At 50.3% G+C, this 18,915-nt stretch overlaps 1 protein-coding gene across 2 annotated transcripts; it reads right to left on the reverse strand.

The window, feature by feature from the left end:
- Positions 1–421: 421 nt before the first annotated feature.
- PAOX (polyamine oxidase) lies at positions 422–14,749 on the reverse strand. 2 transcript variants are annotated; one of them, XM_084847908.1, is made up of 7 exons: positions 14,236–14,749; positions 12,614–13,148; positions 12,209–12,408; positions 10,068–10,323; positions 2,595–2,707; positions 1,729–1,886; positions 422–1,519 (listed from the first exon to the last, which is right to left on the reverse strand). In XM_084847908.1, exons 1-7 carry the CDS (start codon positions 14,435–14,437, stop codon positions 1,325–1,327), a joined length of 1,659 nt encoding a protein of 552 aa, XP_084704034.1. In that variant the 5' UTR covers positions 14,438–14,749; the 3' UTR covers positions 422–1,324. The 2 variants fall into 2 exon arrangements, with proteins under 2 accessions (XP_084704034.1, XP_084704032.1); XM_084847906.1 differs by having other exon boundaries at positions 814–1,541; positions 14,236–14,592.
- Positions 14,750–18,915: the final 4,166 nt, after the last annotated feature.

The following is an 18,915-nucleotide window of genomic DNA, read 5'->3' on the forward strand; positions in this document are numbered from 1 at the left end:
GCATGGAGATACTGAATGAAGTTCCCTGGGACTGCAGCCTGGCCTCATCCATTGGCCAGAGAGCCCAAGGGCCACTGGGAGGCAGCACCCTCTGCCTCCCAAGAAGAACAGCACAGCAACGGGGAGACCAACCTGGCCCCATCCATCAGCCATGAGGAGCAGCTGCAGGGAGCTTGTGTCACCCTTCCCTGCCAGAAGGAACACCTGCAATGACTTTGAAACGAAGAAGAAGCGGTGCCTACATTTTGCTTCTGTCCTCCTCCCTCCCAATCCCCTTTCCTTTGTTTTTTAGATTGTAAGCCTGAGGGCAGAGACTGTCTTACTAACACTCTTTGTAAGCCACTCTGGGAGCCTTTTTCGGTGGAAGAGCAGGGTAAAAATGCTACAAATAAATAAATAGCAGTAGAGACAAGATAGCACCTTGAGGTATTTCACAGCAAGACTACCAGGGGGGTAACATACAGTCCCCCAGTGCTTTTCTCTGGAACGTGCCCTGTAGCTAGACGGGGAACCACCACAAAACAGTCTCCCCAACCCACAGAGGGGAGTGTCAAGGAGATATGTGGTGGGTTAACTGCTACAAGCATTTTGTCCATGTCCTCAGGCCACAGACATTGAAACTGGTCCCACAAAACTGGGTAAGATGGTGCACTGGACACCTCATTTGGACCTGTTACAACAGCCGTGTTAAGATCATTCTGAAGACGAGCAATTTTTTCCACAAAAATTGCTGTAACTCAACCATTTCTCAGCAGGTTATACAATGTGGCCATACCACTTCCTAGGAGGATTCTCTATGCCACAATGAATATTGACAGAGCAAATCACTTTCATTTTATAAGGAATATTTTCAGACTGTAAAATAAGAATGTTGGACAAGCCTCTCAGCTTAACTCTAGAGCTGCTCTTGCTAATTCCAGCCAACATTTGTGGACTGCTGTCCATGGAAACATTCAACATTGTGCTTAATAAGTTGCTCAGAACAGAAGGCTTGGACTCTACCTGACACAGGAGGTGTTCACTCTGGAGTAACTAGCCCAATGGGACTATTGGTGAGGACTTCTACTAAGGAATTTCACCCATCTCTAGTTGAGCAGAGGGAGAAGGGTTCTGTTTTGAAAATATAGGGAACCTCTGTTCCTTTCCTCTACGTCATCTCATAAGGAGGGGAATTCAGCTTCCATGACCAGAAGAGGTGAATGCTGCCCGTTGCACACCATGGAGGCGTAAACGGCCTTGTCCTCTGCCATCACTGCTCTCCATGACCAACGCAAGGAACCCCCCCCTCCAGCATTTTTATCAGACTGATTTAGTGTGGAGAGAGTTATATTGACATATTACTTCTAATCCCTAGAGGAGAGAAAACAATCAGCAAAAAATGAGCTATGGCCATCTCAGCTGCTGGTTCACAACATGGCATGTGGGAATTCATAGAGGTGGATGAGACGATCTGCTTCTCTCCAGCCAGACAACAAGGCCCCATGAGTGGTGGAATAGAACGTGCGATGTGTGGCTTCTCCTGCAAAAAGAACCCGTGGTGGCTGCAATGAGAAAGGACAGCATTAGCTTACCCAGTCTAGCGAAGGAATGGGCGGAAGGGTAGGAACGTTGACACACGATTTGGGGAAACCTGCTACTGCTCAGCTGTCACAAGGCCGAGCGCGTGTTGCGGCCTGCGGGCGTTCATTGAGATTTGGGGGACAGGTTTCAGGCACCCGGAGGAGTTACCTTGGAATAAGAGGCTTCTTCAGGAAGTGGCTGAGCAAGCACATCGATATCCTCTCCACAGCTGCCAACGCCCACATAACTGTAGGAGCCTCTGGTGTAGGGCTCACTGTGCCATCTCGATCTCAAAATGTTCTCGGGAGGATTAAGCTGAGGATTTCCTGGTCCAAACAGACAAAGGACAGGTGAGCATTTCGCCTGCTAGTTCTGATGTTAAGCAAAGTACTTTAACAGCATGGAACAGCTACGGAATACAGTGTTCTTGTTCCATTTCCCTAAAGAAACTGGGACAAGCTGGGACAATGAGCAACAAACCTGGGCTAAACTGGGTCGGTGAGGCCTTGGAACCCTCTTCCTATCAGAATTGGCTACTTCTGCTTCAACAGGTGTACAGAGTGAGGCTTAATCAGCAATTTCGACAATCTGAGAACAAAGGCCCTGGGGACTGCACAGAGGGTCCTGCTATAAAGCAAGGAATTGTATTTGGCTGCTGCACCCTACAGTTCTGTGACTGAAAACCACCTATGCCTGGTTTCGTGCCCCCGCGTACCTAATGATGATCTAGAATAGGATACAGGAACGTTGTCTATCTTCTTGCTATGGTGACCAGTTCACTTTTTAATCTCAAACTCCTATGATTTCTTCTGGCGCTTGCATTCTTAAAAGAGGATAATTTGGTTTTCACTGCAAATTCTTGATTTTCAATTACGGTGGGGCAAGAGAAGATACTGAACAACTTCTTCATATGCATCAGCAGAATTATAAACATATTGGAAAATTTAGGCTGCTGCTCTTAGTAGAACACTGCCTGAACTCTTGCATACATTATCCAGCACTTGCAAACAGACTAGCTTAGAACAAACACCTACCTGTTGCTCTACGAAATACTTGTGTTAAGCCGGTGAGAACCTCAGTATCTGTGAGAGTTTCCATGAATTCAGACTCTTTCCCAGCAATGAAGCCACAGAGGATATGGCCATACCTGCATGGTGAAAGGACAACAGGAGGAAGACTTGGTCTACAGAGCAAGGCTGCCTGAATACTTGCCACGCTGGTCCAGAGCGATGGCCCATCCGGTTCCACATTCTGTCTTCCAAACAAGCCAGCCAAATGCCACAGGGAATTTCATGCAATGTTATTCATCCAATGAGTTCCCAGTGTGTGACTGTCAGGAGGAAACTCTTGTTTCATTAAAGAGAGGGGATGTGCCTCTTGCTAAGATGGCGAGTAAGAAAAAAAAAAGTTTATTTCATTTTTATACCGCTCAATAGCCAAAGCTCTCTGGGCAGTTCACAAAAATTAAGAACACAAAGTGCAGCATAAAACAATTTAAAATATGAATGCTTAAAACCACAAAAAAACCTTCCTGCATATGGATCATACTTGCAAAAAGCAATTTATGATAGCAGCAGATAGCAGCTAGTAGACTTCTTTCAGTGTGGTATGTTCATTCACACACTATTCTTATATATCATAGTAGCTTTATCCTTAATAATGTTTTCTATCAATTTACATAGAACATAGCGTAGGTGACCTGTAGTTCCCTGTATAAAATAATAATAGTGTTGTACTAGCCATTTTCCAGTAAAATGATAAAATGATGTTGAGTCTTATTTTAATGATGTTACAAACCTTTGTTAACAATTCTGTAGGTTTACCCTGGAGTTCCTTTCGGATTCTTTCCTGATTGCTACTGGTCCTGGTTAACCGTTAATATTTTGTCAATTAGATTTTAAAACCTCCTGCTATGTCCCCTCTCTAGGACTCAATTCTTCAGATGTGGGTACCACTCAATATTCCCACTGTCCATCTTTGATGTAAAGATTTGGTTGGACATGTCTATAATTTCTCAACAATGTTATATATTCTCAACCAGGCCATGTAGGCATCTTTGCAGCTGTATTTGTAGAAGCTATTTTTTGACGCTTCTATTTAGCTGCATATCCCACAATCCAGGTCTTTGTGGCAGCTTACAAACATGTCTGAAAAACGGTATTTAGCACGGGTGTATTTCCACATGTAAAACTCCCATCCTTAAATAAAGGAACAGACTCCCTCATCCTACATCTGACGTCTACTCAGCTTCTGGCTGTCTCAGCCTTAGTGGGGTAACGAGAAAACTCTCCCCAGAAGCACCCCAACACCACAAAATCCAGGAGCAGACCAGATGATAACATCTGAGTTAGGAGGCCATGGCTACTCCTGCCATACAGGCAGTGTGTTTAATATGGATTTTGAAAAGCCTGAACTTAACTGACTTTCTCTTTTAAAAATTTACATAGATAAAATCAGGGCACAATTTCAAGCCTAAATATATGGTGATGTTAATTGCACTGAGGTCACCGTGACTACACTGCTCAACCACAGACCTCTAAAAATCGTGTGTACACATAAATACACATTCCAGCAGCTTCGTTTAGGAAGCAAAAGCACATCAAAAAGCTGAAGGTGGATGGTAAAGCACCCCCCGCCGAAAGTCTCAAGACAATTTGGACTACTCGCCAGTTATTTGATCAGAAAGCATGCAGAATCGGACTCAAAGAGTGCTTATCAATGGGACCTTCCCAAACTGGGGAGAGGTAACGAGCGGGGTACCGCAGGGCTCAGTCCTGGGCCCAGTGCTCTTCAACATTTTTATTAATGACTTGGAGGAGGAGGTGCAGGGAATGCTGATCAGATTTGCAGATGACACAAAATTGGGCGGGATAGCTAATACTTTGGAAGACAGAAACAAAATTCAAAGTGATCTGGATAGACTGGAGCGCTGGGCAGAAAACAACAGAATGACGTTTAATAGGGAGAAACGCCAAGTTCTGCACCTAGGAAAAAGAAACCAAATGCACAGTTACAAGATGGGGGATACGTGGCTCAACCACACTACAAGCGAGAAGGATCTTGGAATTGTTGTCGATCACAAGCTGAATATGAGCCAACAATGTGATGTGGCTGCAAAAAAGGCCAATGCTCTTTTGGGCTGCATTAATAGAAGCACAGCGTCCAAATCCCGGGAAGTACTAGTTCCCCTCTACTCAGCACTGGTTAGGCCTCATCTGGAGTACTGTGTCCAGTTCTGGGCACCATACTTTAGGAAGGATGCAGACAAACTGGAGAGGGTTCAGAGGAGGGCAACAAAGATGATCAGGGGACTGGAAACAAAGCCCTATGAAGAGAGACTGAAAGAACTGGGCATGTTTAGCCTTGAGAAGAGAAGACTGAGGGGAGATATGATAGCACTCTTCAAGTACTTGGAAGGTTGTCACAGAGAAGGCGGCCAGGATCTCTTCTCCATCATCCCAGAGTGCAGGACACGGAATCATGGGCTCAAGTGACAGGAAGCCAGATTCCGGCTGAACATCAGGAAAAACTTCCTGACTATAAGAGCAATATGACAATGGAACCAATGACCTGGGGAGGTGGTGGGCTCTCCCACACTGGAGGCCTTCAAGACGAGGCTGGACAGCCATCTGTCAGGGATGCTCTGACTGGATTCCTGCATTGAGCAGGGGGTTGGACTCGATGGCCTTGTAGGCCCCTTCCAACCCTACTATTCTATGATTCTATGATTCTATACTTGTAGAGCTTGGTGCTGTTGCTTCATTAAACTGATGTGGAGAAAGCACAGATGGGCCTTACGTAACGGGAAGGTACAGAAGAGGAGGCTGAGAAAAGGTGAGGAGAGGCATAGGGTCTGCATCCTTCACTAATAAGTGAAGAACTTCTCAACTGGCTGGAGGATGGCTCTGGAGTCCCCACACTTCTCTGGATGGTCAGCAGATGAAGAACACCCCCCAAATAAAAGACTGTCACTGGAAGCAGAGGTAGTGCCCACAGTACTTGGACGGCCATCTGCTAGCCAGCTGAAGCCTGACATGAAGGAACTGTGAGGCTGAGCCCCACCCCCGCAACAACGCAAGAGTTTAAAAGAAGCATGGGGAACATCTAGCCCACAGGGCAACCCCATCTGAGCCACCAGCTTCTGCCCCAGGCAGGGAAAAACTCTGATCCCTAATCAGCTGCTGATCTGACAAAACAGCTTTTCCCTGGTGTGTGATGAGAAAGGGCTCCCATTGTCACCATGCAGCGGGGAAAGGCAGTGGATTTCCCATGAGGAAGAGATCGCTCTTTCGCTCCATGGGCACTTCACGGACCTTCCACGTGGTGTGTGTGCCCATGAGTGGGTGTGTGTGGGCAAGCAGGCCAGCATGGCAGGCGGCCCTGCCCGCTCTGGGTTATGGCCCTGCCCACAACTGCCATGCATCCCTCGACACTCTGGCCCAGAGCAATGCGGCTCTCAGGCTGGAAAAGGTCCCCGACCCCAGCTCAGAAAGATGCCGCAACAGGCATAGATATTTTCTTAGGTTTCTATACGCCAAGAAGGGAGGGAAACAATTCCACAGATTGATCAAGAACTTGAGGGTGCAATCCTGCATCACATGTTCCAGGATCTACTCCCTGGCAAGGACTGAAGTCCCTACCCCAGCAGAGAATGCACAGCAAGGGCGGGAGGGAGACGCAGGGAGAGGGAAAATGTGTGTGTTAACCCTGCCCACAGTTGGTAGACAGTCGTGAGAAGAGCCCTGATGCTGTTCAGGCCAAGTGTCCATCTCGTCCAGCATTCTGGTTCCATAGTGGCCAACCAGGTACCTGTGGAAAACCCACAAGTAGGACGTGAGTGCAACAGCAGCCTCTCACCCATGTTCCCCAGCAAATGGTGTACATGGGCATACTGCCTCTGATACTGGAAGTAGCTATCAGGACTAGTAGCCATCATAGAATCATAGAATAGTAGGGTTGGAAGGGGCCTACAAGGCCATCGAGTCCAACCCCCTGCTCAATGCAGGAATCCAAGTCAGAGCATCCCTGACAAATGGCTGTCCAGCCTCGTCTTGAAGGCCTCCAGTGTGGGAGAGCCCACCACCTCCCCAGGTAATTGGTTCCATTGCCGTATTGCTCTGACACTCAGGAAGTTTTTCCTGATGTTCAGTCGGAATCTGGCTTCCTGTAACTTGAGCCCATTATTCCGTGTCCTGCACTCTGGGATGATCAAGAAGAGATCCTGGCCTTCTTCTCTGTGACAACCTTTCAAGTACTTGAAGAGTGCTATCATATCTCCCCTCAGTCTTCTCTTCTCAAGGCTAAACATGCCCAGTTCTTTCAGTCTCTCTTCATAGGGCTTTGTTTCCAGTCCCCTGATCATCTTTGTTGCCCTCCTTTGAACCCTCTCCAGCTTGTCTGCATCCTTCTTCAAGTGTGGTGCCCAGAACTGGACACAGTACTCCAGATGAGGCCTAACCAGTGCTGAGTAGAAGGGAACTAGTACTTCCCGGGATTTGGAAGCGATGCTTCTATGAATGCAGCCCAAAATAGCATTTGCCTTTTTTGCAGCCACATCACACTGTTGGCTCATATTCAGCTTGTGATCGACGACAATTCCAAGATCCTTCTCGCTCGTAGTGTGGTTGAGCCACGTATCCCCCATCTTGTAACTGTGCATTTGGTTTCTTTTTCCTAGGTGCAGAACTTGGCATTTATCCCTATTAAATGCCATTCTGTTGTTTTCTGCCCAGCACTCCAGTCTATCCAGATCACTTTGAATTTTGTTTCTGTCTTCCAAAGTATTAGCTATCCCTCCCAGTATCAGTAGCCTTCTCCTACTCCTGCATGAATTTGTCTCACCCCCTTTTAAAGCCAAATTGGTGCCATCATTACGTCTTGTGGTAGCGAATTCCATAGCTTAACTATGCACTGTCTGAAGAAGTATTTACTTTTATCTGCATGGGACAGAAACGGCCTTGGTCGCCTTGGTGGATGATATGAGGAGGGCTCTGGATAGGGGTGAATGCGCCTTCCTTGTTCTCCTCGACCTCTCAGCGGCTTTTGATACCGTTGACCACGGTATCCTCCTGGACCGCCTGGAGGGGTTGGGCATTGGAGACACCGTATTGCGGTGGTTCCGGTCCTTCCTCTCCGGCAGGTATCAGAGGGTAGCACTGGGAGAGGAGGTTTCGGACCCGTGGCCGCTCACTTGTGGGGTGCCACAGGGTTCCATCCTCTCCCCGATGCTATTTAACATCTATGTGAAGCCGCTGGCGGCTATCATCAGGAGGTTTGGGGTGCGGTGTCATCAGTATGCGGATGACACGCGGCTCTACCTCTCGTTCAAATCTTCACCAAGGTTGGCCGTAGAATCCCTGTCCAAATGTCTGGAGACGGTGAGTGGCTGGATGGGGAGGAATAAGCTGAAGCTGAACCCTGACAAGACCGAGGTACTTTTGGTGGGAGACAAGAGGAGGCTGGGGGATGTTGCCCTGGTGTTGAATGGGGTACGGCTACCCTTGAAAGACCAGGTCCGCAGCCTGGGGGTCATTTTGGACTCCCAGCTGTCCATGGAGGCTCAGGTGTCAGCTGTGAGCTGGACAGCACTGTATCAACTCCATCTGATACGGCAGCTGCGCCCCTTCCTTCCCGACCATCTGCTCCCATCGGTAGTACATGCCCTGGTCTCCTCTCGTTTAGACTACTGTAATGCGCTCTACGTGGGGTTAACCTTGAAGATGGTTCAGAAGCTGCAGCTGGTACAGAACGCGCAGCAGCTCACCTGATTAAAGGCAGCCGCCGGCAAGATCACATCACTCCAGTGCTGAAGGAGTTGCACTGGTTACCAGTTGTTTTCCGGGCCAAATTCAAGGTGTTGGTTTTGACCTTTAAAACCCTATATGGTTCCGGCCCAGCCTATCTCAAGGAGCGTCTCCAGCAACACCAGACAGGCCGCTTAACAAGATGAGCCTCGGATGGCCTTCTCTCTGTCCCATCAGCCAGGACAGCTAGACTGGTGGGGAAGAGGGAGAGGGCCTTTTCTGTGGTGGCCCCCACTCTGTGGAACTCCCTCCCTAAGGAACTCCGTCATGCCCCCTCTTTAATGAGCTTCCGCCGTGCATTAAAAACGTGGTTGTTCAGGCAGGCATTTGGGGTGGGTTAGGGTATTTTAGAAAATGTTTTTATTGTAGAATTTTATTGTTTTAAATTGTTTTATTATATGTTGTACATCGCCCAGAGTGGCTGGGTGACCAGCCAGATGGACGATTAATAAATTTAATAAAATAAATAAATCAATAAATCTGTCCTGAATCTCCCACCAATCAACTTCATGGGATGACCCTGGGTACTAGTATTATGACAGGGAGAAAAATGTCTCCCTATCCACATTCTCCACACCAGGCATAATCTTTACACCTCTATCATGGCTCCTTATTTGCCTTTTTTTCTAGAGTAAACCATCCCAGCTCTTGTAACCTTTCCTCAAAGGGGAGATGCTCCAACCCCTTGATCATTCTGCTTGTCCTTTTCTGCGCTTTTTCCAACCCTACAATATCCTTGTTTAGGTGCACTGACCAGAACTGTACACGCTATTCTAAGTGAGTTACACTATAGATATGTAGAAAGGCAATATGATATTGGCAGTTTTATTTTCAATTCCTTTCCTAATTATGCCCAAATGGAATTTGCCTTTTTCACACCTGCTGCACACCGGTTACCCTTTTTATTGAGCTGTGCACCACAACCCCAAGATTTCTTTCTTGGTTGCTTAGGACTGGATCAGATCCTATCAGCGCATAGATCCTACCAGTATGCATCACTTTATACTTAGAATCATGGAGTCCGAAGGGGCCATTTAGGCTAACGGGTCCAACTCCCTGCTCAGTGAAACAGTCTAATTTAAAGCACCCCTGACAGATGGCTGTCCAGACTCTGCTTTAATACCTCCAGGGATGGAGAGCACACCACCTCCCTAGGCAGCTGGTTCCATGGTCTGACTGCTCTGACCATTAGGCAGTTTTTCATGATGTTCAACCAAAACCTGCCTTTCTATGACTTAAGCCCGTTATTTCTGTCCCACCGTCTTGGATGATGGGAGAATAGTTGCGGCGCTTTTCTGTGGGAGAACTCTTTAGGCACTTGAAAAGTGCTATCATCATATCCCCCCTCAGTCTTCTCTTCTCAAAGCTAAGCGCACCCAGTTCTTCAATCTTTCCACGTAGGACTTAGTTTCTAATCCCAGGATCAACTTTGTTGCCCTTCTCTGAACTTGGTCCAATTTATCTGAATCCTTCTTAAAGTGTGGTGTCCCGAACTGGACATAGTATTGAGATTAGGTCTGATCAGAGCAGAGCAAAGTGGAACTACTGTGTCCCATTATTTAGAAACTATATTTCTATTGACACAACCTAAAATTTCATTTGTCTTTTTTGCAGCCACATCACATGGCTGATTCATATTCCGCTTGTGATCGACTACAACTCCAAGATCCTTTCCACACATTTCAACCTGACTTTCCCATTTACCTCTCTGGAGGGTGGAGAACAATGAAGTTGGTAATCTTTTGGAACCAGGTAGCCTGCAAATCTGTGGGTGGCTCTGCCAAAGGCGATTCATTCTCCCATACCACCGTAATCAGTTGGCAGTCTGGCTTCCAGAATGGCTCCTCAAATTCCAAAAAAATTTTATTGTTTGTCCCAAAGCCCAGATGTCTTATTGCTGCCGCCTTCCGGAACGGAAGCAGAGGGCAAAAAAAGGTATCTTGATGTTCTTTGAGGAAACCTAATGAAAAGGACACAACAAAACACAGATTATGGCAAGAGCAGAATTTGAGAACTGTAGAATCATAGAATAGTAGGGTTGGAAGGGGCCTACAAGGCCATCGAGTCCAACTCCCTGCTCAGTGCAGGAATCCAAGTCAGAGCATCCCTGACAGATGGCTGTCCAGCCTCGTCTTGAAGGCCTCCAGTGTGGGAGAGCCCACCACCTCCCCAGGTCATTGGTTCCATTGTCGTATTGCTCTAACAGTCAGGAAGTTTTTCCTGATGTTCAGTTGGAATCTGGCTTCCTGTCACTTGAGCCCATTATTCTGTATCCTGCACTCTGGGATGATCAAGAAGAGATCCTGGCCTTCCTCTCTGTGACAACCTTGAAGAGCGCTATCATATCTCCCCTCAGTCTTCTCTTCTCAAGGCTAAACATGCCCCGTTCTTTCAGTCTCTCTTCATGGGGCTTTGTTTCCAGTCCCCTGATCATCTTTGTTGCCCTCCTCTGAACCCTCTCCAGTTTGTCTGCATCCTTCTGAAAGTATGGTGCCCAGAACTTGACACAGTACTCCAGATGAGGCCTAACCAGTGTTGAGTAGAGGGGAACTAGTACTTCCCGGGATTTGGAAGCGATGCTTCTATTAATGCAGCCCAAAAGAGCCTTGGCCTTTTTTGCAGCCACATCACATTGTTGGCTCATATTCAGCTTGTGATCGACAACAATTCCAAGATCCTTCTCGCTTGTCGTGTTGTTGAGCCACGTATCCCCCATCTTGTAACTGTGCATTTGGTTTCTTTTTCCTAGGTGCAGAACTTGGCATTGATCCCTATTAAATGTCATTCTGTTGTTTTCTGCCCAGCGCTCCAGTCTATCCAGATCCCTTTGAATTTTGTTTCTGTCTTCCAAAGTATTAGCTATCCTGCCCAATTTGGTGTCATCTGCAAATTTGGGCAGCATTCCCTGCACCTCCTCCTTCAAGTCATTCATAAAAATGTTGACGAGCACTGAGCCCTGCGGTACCCCACTCGTTACCTCTCCCCAGTTTGAGAAGGTCCCACTGACACCTATACAAATTATACAAAAATATACAAATATACACCTATACCAAACACCTATACAAGTGTACGTATACCCCGTCTCCTGGGCAGGGTATACGAACACTTCAGTGAGCACTGGAGAATATTCTGGACCGCAATATTTTTTTAGTGAGGGGTGTGTGATAAGTATTTTAGTATTAGTGCTGCCTCTTCCTTTCATCTTCACTGGACTGGTCATGATCCAGTGTGTGCTGCTGGAAGACAAGCAATGATGGGACGGATGAGTATCTCTCTCTCGCTCTTTCTCTGAGACCTCAAGTAGGAACCACACAAGGTAGCTGAAGGACGGAGCTGCTTAGTCCCTTTCCTTCAGATCAGTGCCTAGAACAGCCAGGTGACAAGAGCGGAGATGAAAGGAAAGGGTAGCACTAACACTAAAATGTTTAATGTCTCGTTTACTCCAGTCCAGATCCTGATGTGCTGGAGTAGGATGCAGGCTCCTCACAGGACTCTGCACTCCCTTGTCTGCTAAACAGATTATTGGCAAAAGGCTGGAAGCTCTGGAGAGAAATGTATGCTTACAAGGATGGCCCAAATCTAGAGTTGAAGAAGCAGCATTACTCAGTGTTTGGGAGGGCCCTGCTCAGATGCCTCCCAGAGGGTCCCCTGCACCCCCCCCCCCCGCAGCTCACATCTGACTCAGTGCTAGCCAGCTGCTGCCAACCCTGGCAGCACACACTGTGACCAAAGATGAAAGTCAGATCTACTGTGTTATAAAAGGAAGAAAGGGATTAAAAGAAAAAGATTGGTGCAGAAGCCATTTAAACCTGAAGGAGAAAATCAGAAAGCCAATGAGACTTCACCTAGAGGCACTGTGATGAGTACGTGGTCTGCTAAGAACTTTTCACCATCTTCACATTCCACCTGAACTCTGAAGCATCGGCCTGTGGGCGCGTCTTCCAAGTAGGAGTTCCCCCAATGAACAGTCTTCACCGGCTTATCAAACAGCAAATTCCCTTTGGGCAGCAATGCCATTATGCAGTCTATGAGACTTTCATAACCTCTATGAGAGACAGAATTAGGTCACCTGGTCTGGGATCTGCCTTTACACAGATCCTGCCCCACCTCCCCCCGCTACTGCTGGGCACTTAGAAAATCTGGGGCCCAGGCCCATAGGACATAAATCTGCATCTACTGAAAACATTTCTATATTGCCTTTCTGGAAAATCCAATCAAGGTGGTTTACATGAACTCCAGAAAAGGCTCACCTGGGCAAGGTGCAGTCAAGGCCCGGCAGCGTGGTGTACTCGCCAAAGGGCCCCAGGGCCACCTGGTCCAGGCTGTGGCAGCCACACACGGCGCACTCCAGCTTGAAGAATGCATTGAACACAGCCAGCCTCAGTCGTTGCCGGGCCTCAGCTGCCTCCTCCGGCCAGTCCTCGGCCACCTCCTCCGGCCAGTCCTCTGTGGCTATCTGAGCAACCCGGCCCTTCAGGTACTGGCCCAGGCTGGGCACGGGGGGTGGGCCCCGGTCCCCTAGGTGTGGTGCAAACTGGCACGCCTCTTCTAGCAGCGCAGAGAAGCGGCTCCACGCAGAGGCCACCAGGCTGGGGCTTAGCAGGATGCCCCGGCTGGAGTAGCAGGCCAACGGCCCTGGTGGGAAGCCGCCTGCCTCCACCCGCTGGTTCTCCTCAGCCAGCGCCGCCTCATCCAGCAGGCCATGCTCTGAGGCCAGCCGGAAGATGGGGTTCTCTGGGGACGGGCCGTGGATCCAGTGCGCGCCCAGCTCCACCACCTGGTTGCCTGGGAGGGACAGAGAGAGCCTGAGGGAGGGAGGGCGGCCATTTCCCCCTCTGAGCTGCCCCACCGGGCCTGGAGCAGGAGGTGCTTTGGCGCCACAGGGAGGTGCGGCCAGAAGCAGGGCCTGGTCGGGAGTGCGCGTGGCTGGGGCTGGGGGACTTGGCCTGAGGTAGACGAAGCCGTAAGAGGCGTGCAGCAGCAACAGTGTCTCGAGTCCTAAAGAATGGCCACTAAGCGATCTTCTGAAACCCCCAGAGCAAACACTAGCAATCCCTTATGCACGAAATATCCCTTCACTAACTTGGGGAGCAATCCCACCGGAATGGGCAGCTGCCTCCGAACTCGGGGGCAACCCTAACCCCGACCCCCGAACTCGGGGGCGCCCGCCCATCCAACGCAGGGCAGGAGAAGCGCGAGAGGGTCGCCCCTCTGCGCTTCGGCCGCCCTGCACGTGCACCCAGGCAGCCGATGTCACCCGCCCCGCCGCGGGAGGGCGGAGCGGGGACGCGGCTGCCGGACACCGCGTTGGACGTGTGCTGGACGCGTCGCCCCGGCATTTCCGCGGCCCCCGCCCGCCCGCCGCAGGAGCGCCGCGCTTTCCCCGCTCGGCGCTCCGCTTCTGAGCAGGGCGCGCAGGGCTGGTCTGCGGTGCCCCCGAGGCAGCGCGCGGGGGGCCCTCAGGCAACTGGCCTGGGGCCAGGCTCGGAGGCCGGCTCCCGGGCGCCGGCGCATCCTACGGCCGCCTGCCACGGAGTAGAGGCCGCAGGGCCGCGCCCTTGCTCGTCTCGTGCGGGCGCCGAGCCCGCGCCGAAGCCCCTGATCCCGGCTACGGGGGCGCTGCGCTCCCGGCAGGGCGTCCCGTGGGCCCCGAAACGCAAGCGCGCGCTCTGGACCAGCGGCCCGCCGGGGGGGCTGGCAGCGCGCGCGCACGGCTGGCGGCAGGGGTGGGGGGGAGCCCGGGCGGGCGCTTGGGGAGGCGGCCGATGTCGCTCGGCCCGGCTGCGAAGAGCCTCCGGGGAGGCCGCCGCCCACGCGCCGCCAGCCTCGCTCGGCAGGGCCCTCGCCCGCCCGCCCGCCCGGCCGGCCTTACGGAGCTCCGCGGAGCGGACGCGGCCTCCCGCTCGGCCCGAGGCCTCCAGCACGCGCAGGTCGGCGAAGCGCCCCGCGCCCCTACGGAGCAGCCGCTGAGCTGCCGCCAGCCCGGCCAGCCCCGCGCCCACGATCAGCACGCGCGGCGGGGGACGCCGCTGCCCGGACACCAGTCGGGGGCTCGCTCCGCCCGCCGCCGCCATGGCCCGGCCCGGCCCGGCCCGCCGCTTCGTCCTCCCGCCGCCGCCGCTGCCGCGTGGACTTTGCCTCGCTCGCCGCCTCCTCGCGAGGAGGGGGCGCGGCGTCTTCCCGCTCCCGCCTTCGGGCGCTTCGCGGCCCGGCGCGTTGCCTCCCCGCCGTTCTGGGCCCCGGCCGAAGCGAGACTGAGCGCAGGCCGGGCTCCCGCGATCGCCGGGCGGCGGCGTCACGAAGCCCCCAAAACCGAGCGGCCGGAAGGACCCGTCCTGGTGGTGCTGAGCAGAGTCGGCCCGGCGAAATGTGGGGGACGCGGCCCTGCACCGTTTGCGCCCCGGAGGTTATTATACAGCGCCGCAAAATGACAGCCGATGCTGACCCCTCTGCCGTAAGCCGAGATGCAGTTGTGGCAGAAGTTGTTGGGCTGAAAATCCAGGACAGGCGGAAGCGGGCGGCATGAGGGTTAGTGAATATCCAGACGAGGCAGAGGTGCTCCGGTTCAGGAGACAGACAGGCTCTGGGGGCAAAAACCAACATAAGGCATATTCGGAGTAGACTTAGTCATTACTAACTTGCCGCAGTCATTTGAATGGGCCTACCCCAGGTAGGCCTTATATTTTATTTCACCCTGGACTAGGAATTCCACTTGGCTGGAATGAACCAGCACTCCCGGAAAGAGTCAGGCTCACGGGGGGGGGGGGGGGGGTAGTTTGGTGAAGTGTCTGGATTCTGTACCTACATGCTCTGGTGACCGAGGCCAGGCGCTCTCTTGCCCAGCTTAAGCTGGTGCTGCAACCAAATCTGTTCCAGACAAGGCCAGACCCCACCTGGTGACATGCCTTCTTGTGCAAGCACCGAGTCATTACTGACTCCTAGAGGGATGCCGCTTTCGCTGGCGTTTTCGTGGCAGACTGTAGCGGGGTGGTTTGCCATGGCCTTCCCCAGTCGTGACTACCTTTCCCCCAGCAAGCTGGGTACGCATTTTACCGTCCTCGGAAGGATGGAGGGCTGAGTCGACCTGAGCCGGCTACCCGAGACCCGGCTTCTGCTGGGATCAAACTCGGGTCATGGGGAGAGTTTCGGTTGCAATACTGCCGCCTACCACTCTGCGCCACGCGAGGCTCTTGACATGCCTTATATTCAAGTGGAAAATTGCCATTCGACTACAAAAGAGAAAGCTTCTCTGAAATGAGTGAACTGGTGAAAAGGAAGTTGTTGGGGGTTTTAAATTACTGTTTTACTGTAAATATCAACAAAAACAGATCAGAAGAACGGAGAATACATGGTATAAAGGTAAAGGTGTCCCCAACCAGTCGTGTCCGACTCTACGGTGTGGTGCTCATCTCCATTTCTAAGCCGAAGAGCCAGCGCTGTCCGAAGACGCTTCCGTGGTCATGTGGCCGGCATGACTGAACACCGAGGTGCACGGAGCGCTGTTACCTTTCCCGCCAAAGCGGTACCTATTTAACTACTTGCAATTTCTTGCTTTCGAACTGCTAGGTTGGCAGAAGCTGGGACTGAAGACGGGAGCTCACTCTGTCACGCGGCACTCGGGTCTCGAACTGCTGCCCTGCCAACCTTCCGGTCTGCAGTTCAGCGTCTTAACCACTAAGCCACCGCGGCCCCATACATACATAGTATAACAACATGCATTAAAGGTGCAATCCTATCGCCGCTAGTCAGCGGCTAGATGGCCATAGGATAGGTCGGTTCCCTGAGAACCAACTTCCACCCCCTCCTCATAGGCAGTGCGGAACTGCTCTGTGCTCCCCACTTAGAAGAGGAATGCGGAGCGGTGAAAACGGGGCATTCCTGGGGGCGTGCCGGGGTGGGGGACCTCGAAAATGCCGGTATGACGCATCCAGCACACATCCAGCGTGTTGTCCGGCTGCCGCTTCCTGTGCTCCGAGGTCCCATGGCTAGACAGCCAAAATTGGCTGCCTATCCGTAAATGCAGGGTGGCTGAAGAGCAGAGGGGACGATCCCCTCCATGCTTCTTCTGCCCTGCACTGGTAAAGCGGTCGCCTCTAAGTTTGGAGACGGCCACCTATCCCGATAGGATTATACCCTAAAAGTCTCAATTTCAATTAATACGGCATTCTAGAAAAAGTGGATTATACATCAACTTCAATAAACAAAATTCAAAGCGATCTTGATAGACTGGAGCGCTGAGCACAAAACAACAGAATGAAATGTAATAGAGATAAATGCCAAGTTCTGCACCTAGGAAAAAGAAACCAAATGCACAGTTACAAGATGGGGGATACTTGGCTCAACACTACAAGCGAGAAGGATCTTGGAATTGTTGTTCACAAGCTGAATATGAGCCAACAATGTGGCTGCAAAAAAGGCAAATCCTATTTTGGACTGCCTTAATAGTAGTATAGCTTCCAAATCTCATGAAGTACTAGTTCCCCTCTACTCAGCACTGGTTAGGCCTCATCTGGAGTACTGTGTCCAGTTCTGGGCACCACACTTAAGGATGCAGACAAATTGGAGAGAGTTAGTTCAAAGGAGGGCAATGAAGATGATCAGGGGACATTCAAGATGAAGCTGGACAGCCATCTGTCAGAGATGCTTTGACTTCGATTCCTGCATTGTGCAGGGGGTTGGACTAGATGGTCTTATAGGCCCCTTCCAACCCTACTATGATTCAATGAATTCTTTTTATCTGTCTTTACTGCAGAAGATATAGGACAGATACCTCTGCCTGATGTTTTCAGGAAGGGAGTCTGATGAACTGAGGCAAATAGCGGTGACAAAAGATGAAGTTCTCAACCTTATTGATAAGTTGAAAGCAAAGAAATCACCAGGCCCAGATGGTATCCATCCTAGAGTTCTCAAAGAACTCAAATATGAAATTGCTGATCTTATAACCACAATATACATGTTCCTAAGATCAGCCTCTATACCAGAAGACTGGAAGATGGCCAGCGTTAACACCAATTTTCAAAAAGGGGTCTGGGAGGATCTTGGAAATTACAGACAGCTTAGCTTAACGTCTGTTCAGGGTAAATTGGTTGAAGGCATTATTAAAGATAAAATTAGTAACTATATAGAAGGACAAGCTGTGCTGAAAAAGAATCAACACGGCTTCCGCAAAGGTATGTCCTGTCTCACTAACCTTTTAGAGTTCTTTGAGAGTGTCAGTAAACATGTAGACAGGAGTGATCTGGTAGTCACTGTTTGCTTGGACTTCCAAAAGCTTTTGACAAAGTCCCTCTCCAAAGACTCCTGAGAAAACTTAGCAGTCATGCAATAAGAGGACAGAAAACCTCTCAGGCTCCAGGACACGGGAGCTGCCTCCTTGTTTCCAAGTCAGGGTGGGAGAAGGGAAGGCATCAAATGGGGGACCAAAAGGGAAGGCGAGTTCAAAGGTGCACCAAAGGCAACTTACGCCCAGTCCATTTCAACCATTAAAATGCTTCCTCAGGGCAGTTCTTCAATGAACCAAACAAAATTCTCACACAGCTGCACTGGTCAGATTCAGTAAGTACAGCTATTCTCATCATGGAGAGGCCTGCGGCCTGCCAGCCAGCCGCCCAAGTAGTTGTTGAAGATGAACAGCCTGTTGGAAAAATGAGGTGGAAACCCTAATTCAGCACCACAAAGATGGCTGAATACACAGGGATTCATGGAATCATATATTTTAAAGATAAAATTAGTAAGCATATAGGAAAAGCCCTGCTGAAAAAGAATCAACACGGCTTTTGTAAGTCCTGTCTTACTAACATTTTAGAGTTCTTTGAGAGTGTTAATAAACATGTTGACAGGTGATCTGGTAGACATTGTTTACTTGGATTTTGAATTTGGCTTTTGACAATGTCCCTCACTAGAGACCCTTGAGCAAACTTAGCAGTCATGGAATGAGAGGTCCTCTCATGGATCAGTAACTGGCTAAAGAACAAAAAACAGAGTAGGAATAAATGGTGAATTCTCCCAATGGAGGGATGTAAACAGTGGGGTCCCACAGAGATCGGTATTGGGATGAATGTTTTTCAGCTTATTCATAAATGATCTGGAATTAGGAGTGAGCAGTGAAGTGGCCAAGTTTGCTGATGACACCAAATTATTTAGGGTGGTTAAAACGGATTGCAAGGAGCTCTGAAAGGATCTCTCCCAACTGGGAGAATGGGCATGAAAATGGCAAATCTGGTTCAATGTAAGCAACTGTAAAGTGTTGCACTTGGGGCAAAAAATCCCGACTTCAAGTATAAGCTGATGGGACCTGAGCTAGTGGTGACTGACCAAGAGAGCTTGAGGTTGTAGCAGACAGCTAGATGAAAATGTCGACTCAGTGTGTGGGCGCTGTGAAAAAGGCAAACTCCATTTTGGGCATAATTAGGAAGGAATTGAGAATAAAACTGCCAGTATCATACTGCCTGCCTACAAATCTATGGTGTGACCACACCTAGAATACTGTGTACAGTTCTGGTCATTGTACCTAAAAAAGTTATTGCAGAGTTGAAAAAAGTGCAGTAAGTGG

Source organism: Heloderma suspectum, chromosome 3, assembly GCF_057233095.1.
Source record: "Heloderma suspectum isolate Gila_16-S chromosome 3, 16-S_ref, whole genome shotgun sequence".
NCBI classification, from domain to species: domain Eukaryota; kingdom Metazoa; phylum Chordata; class Lepidosauria; order Squamata; family Helodermatidae; genus Heloderma; species Heloderma suspectum.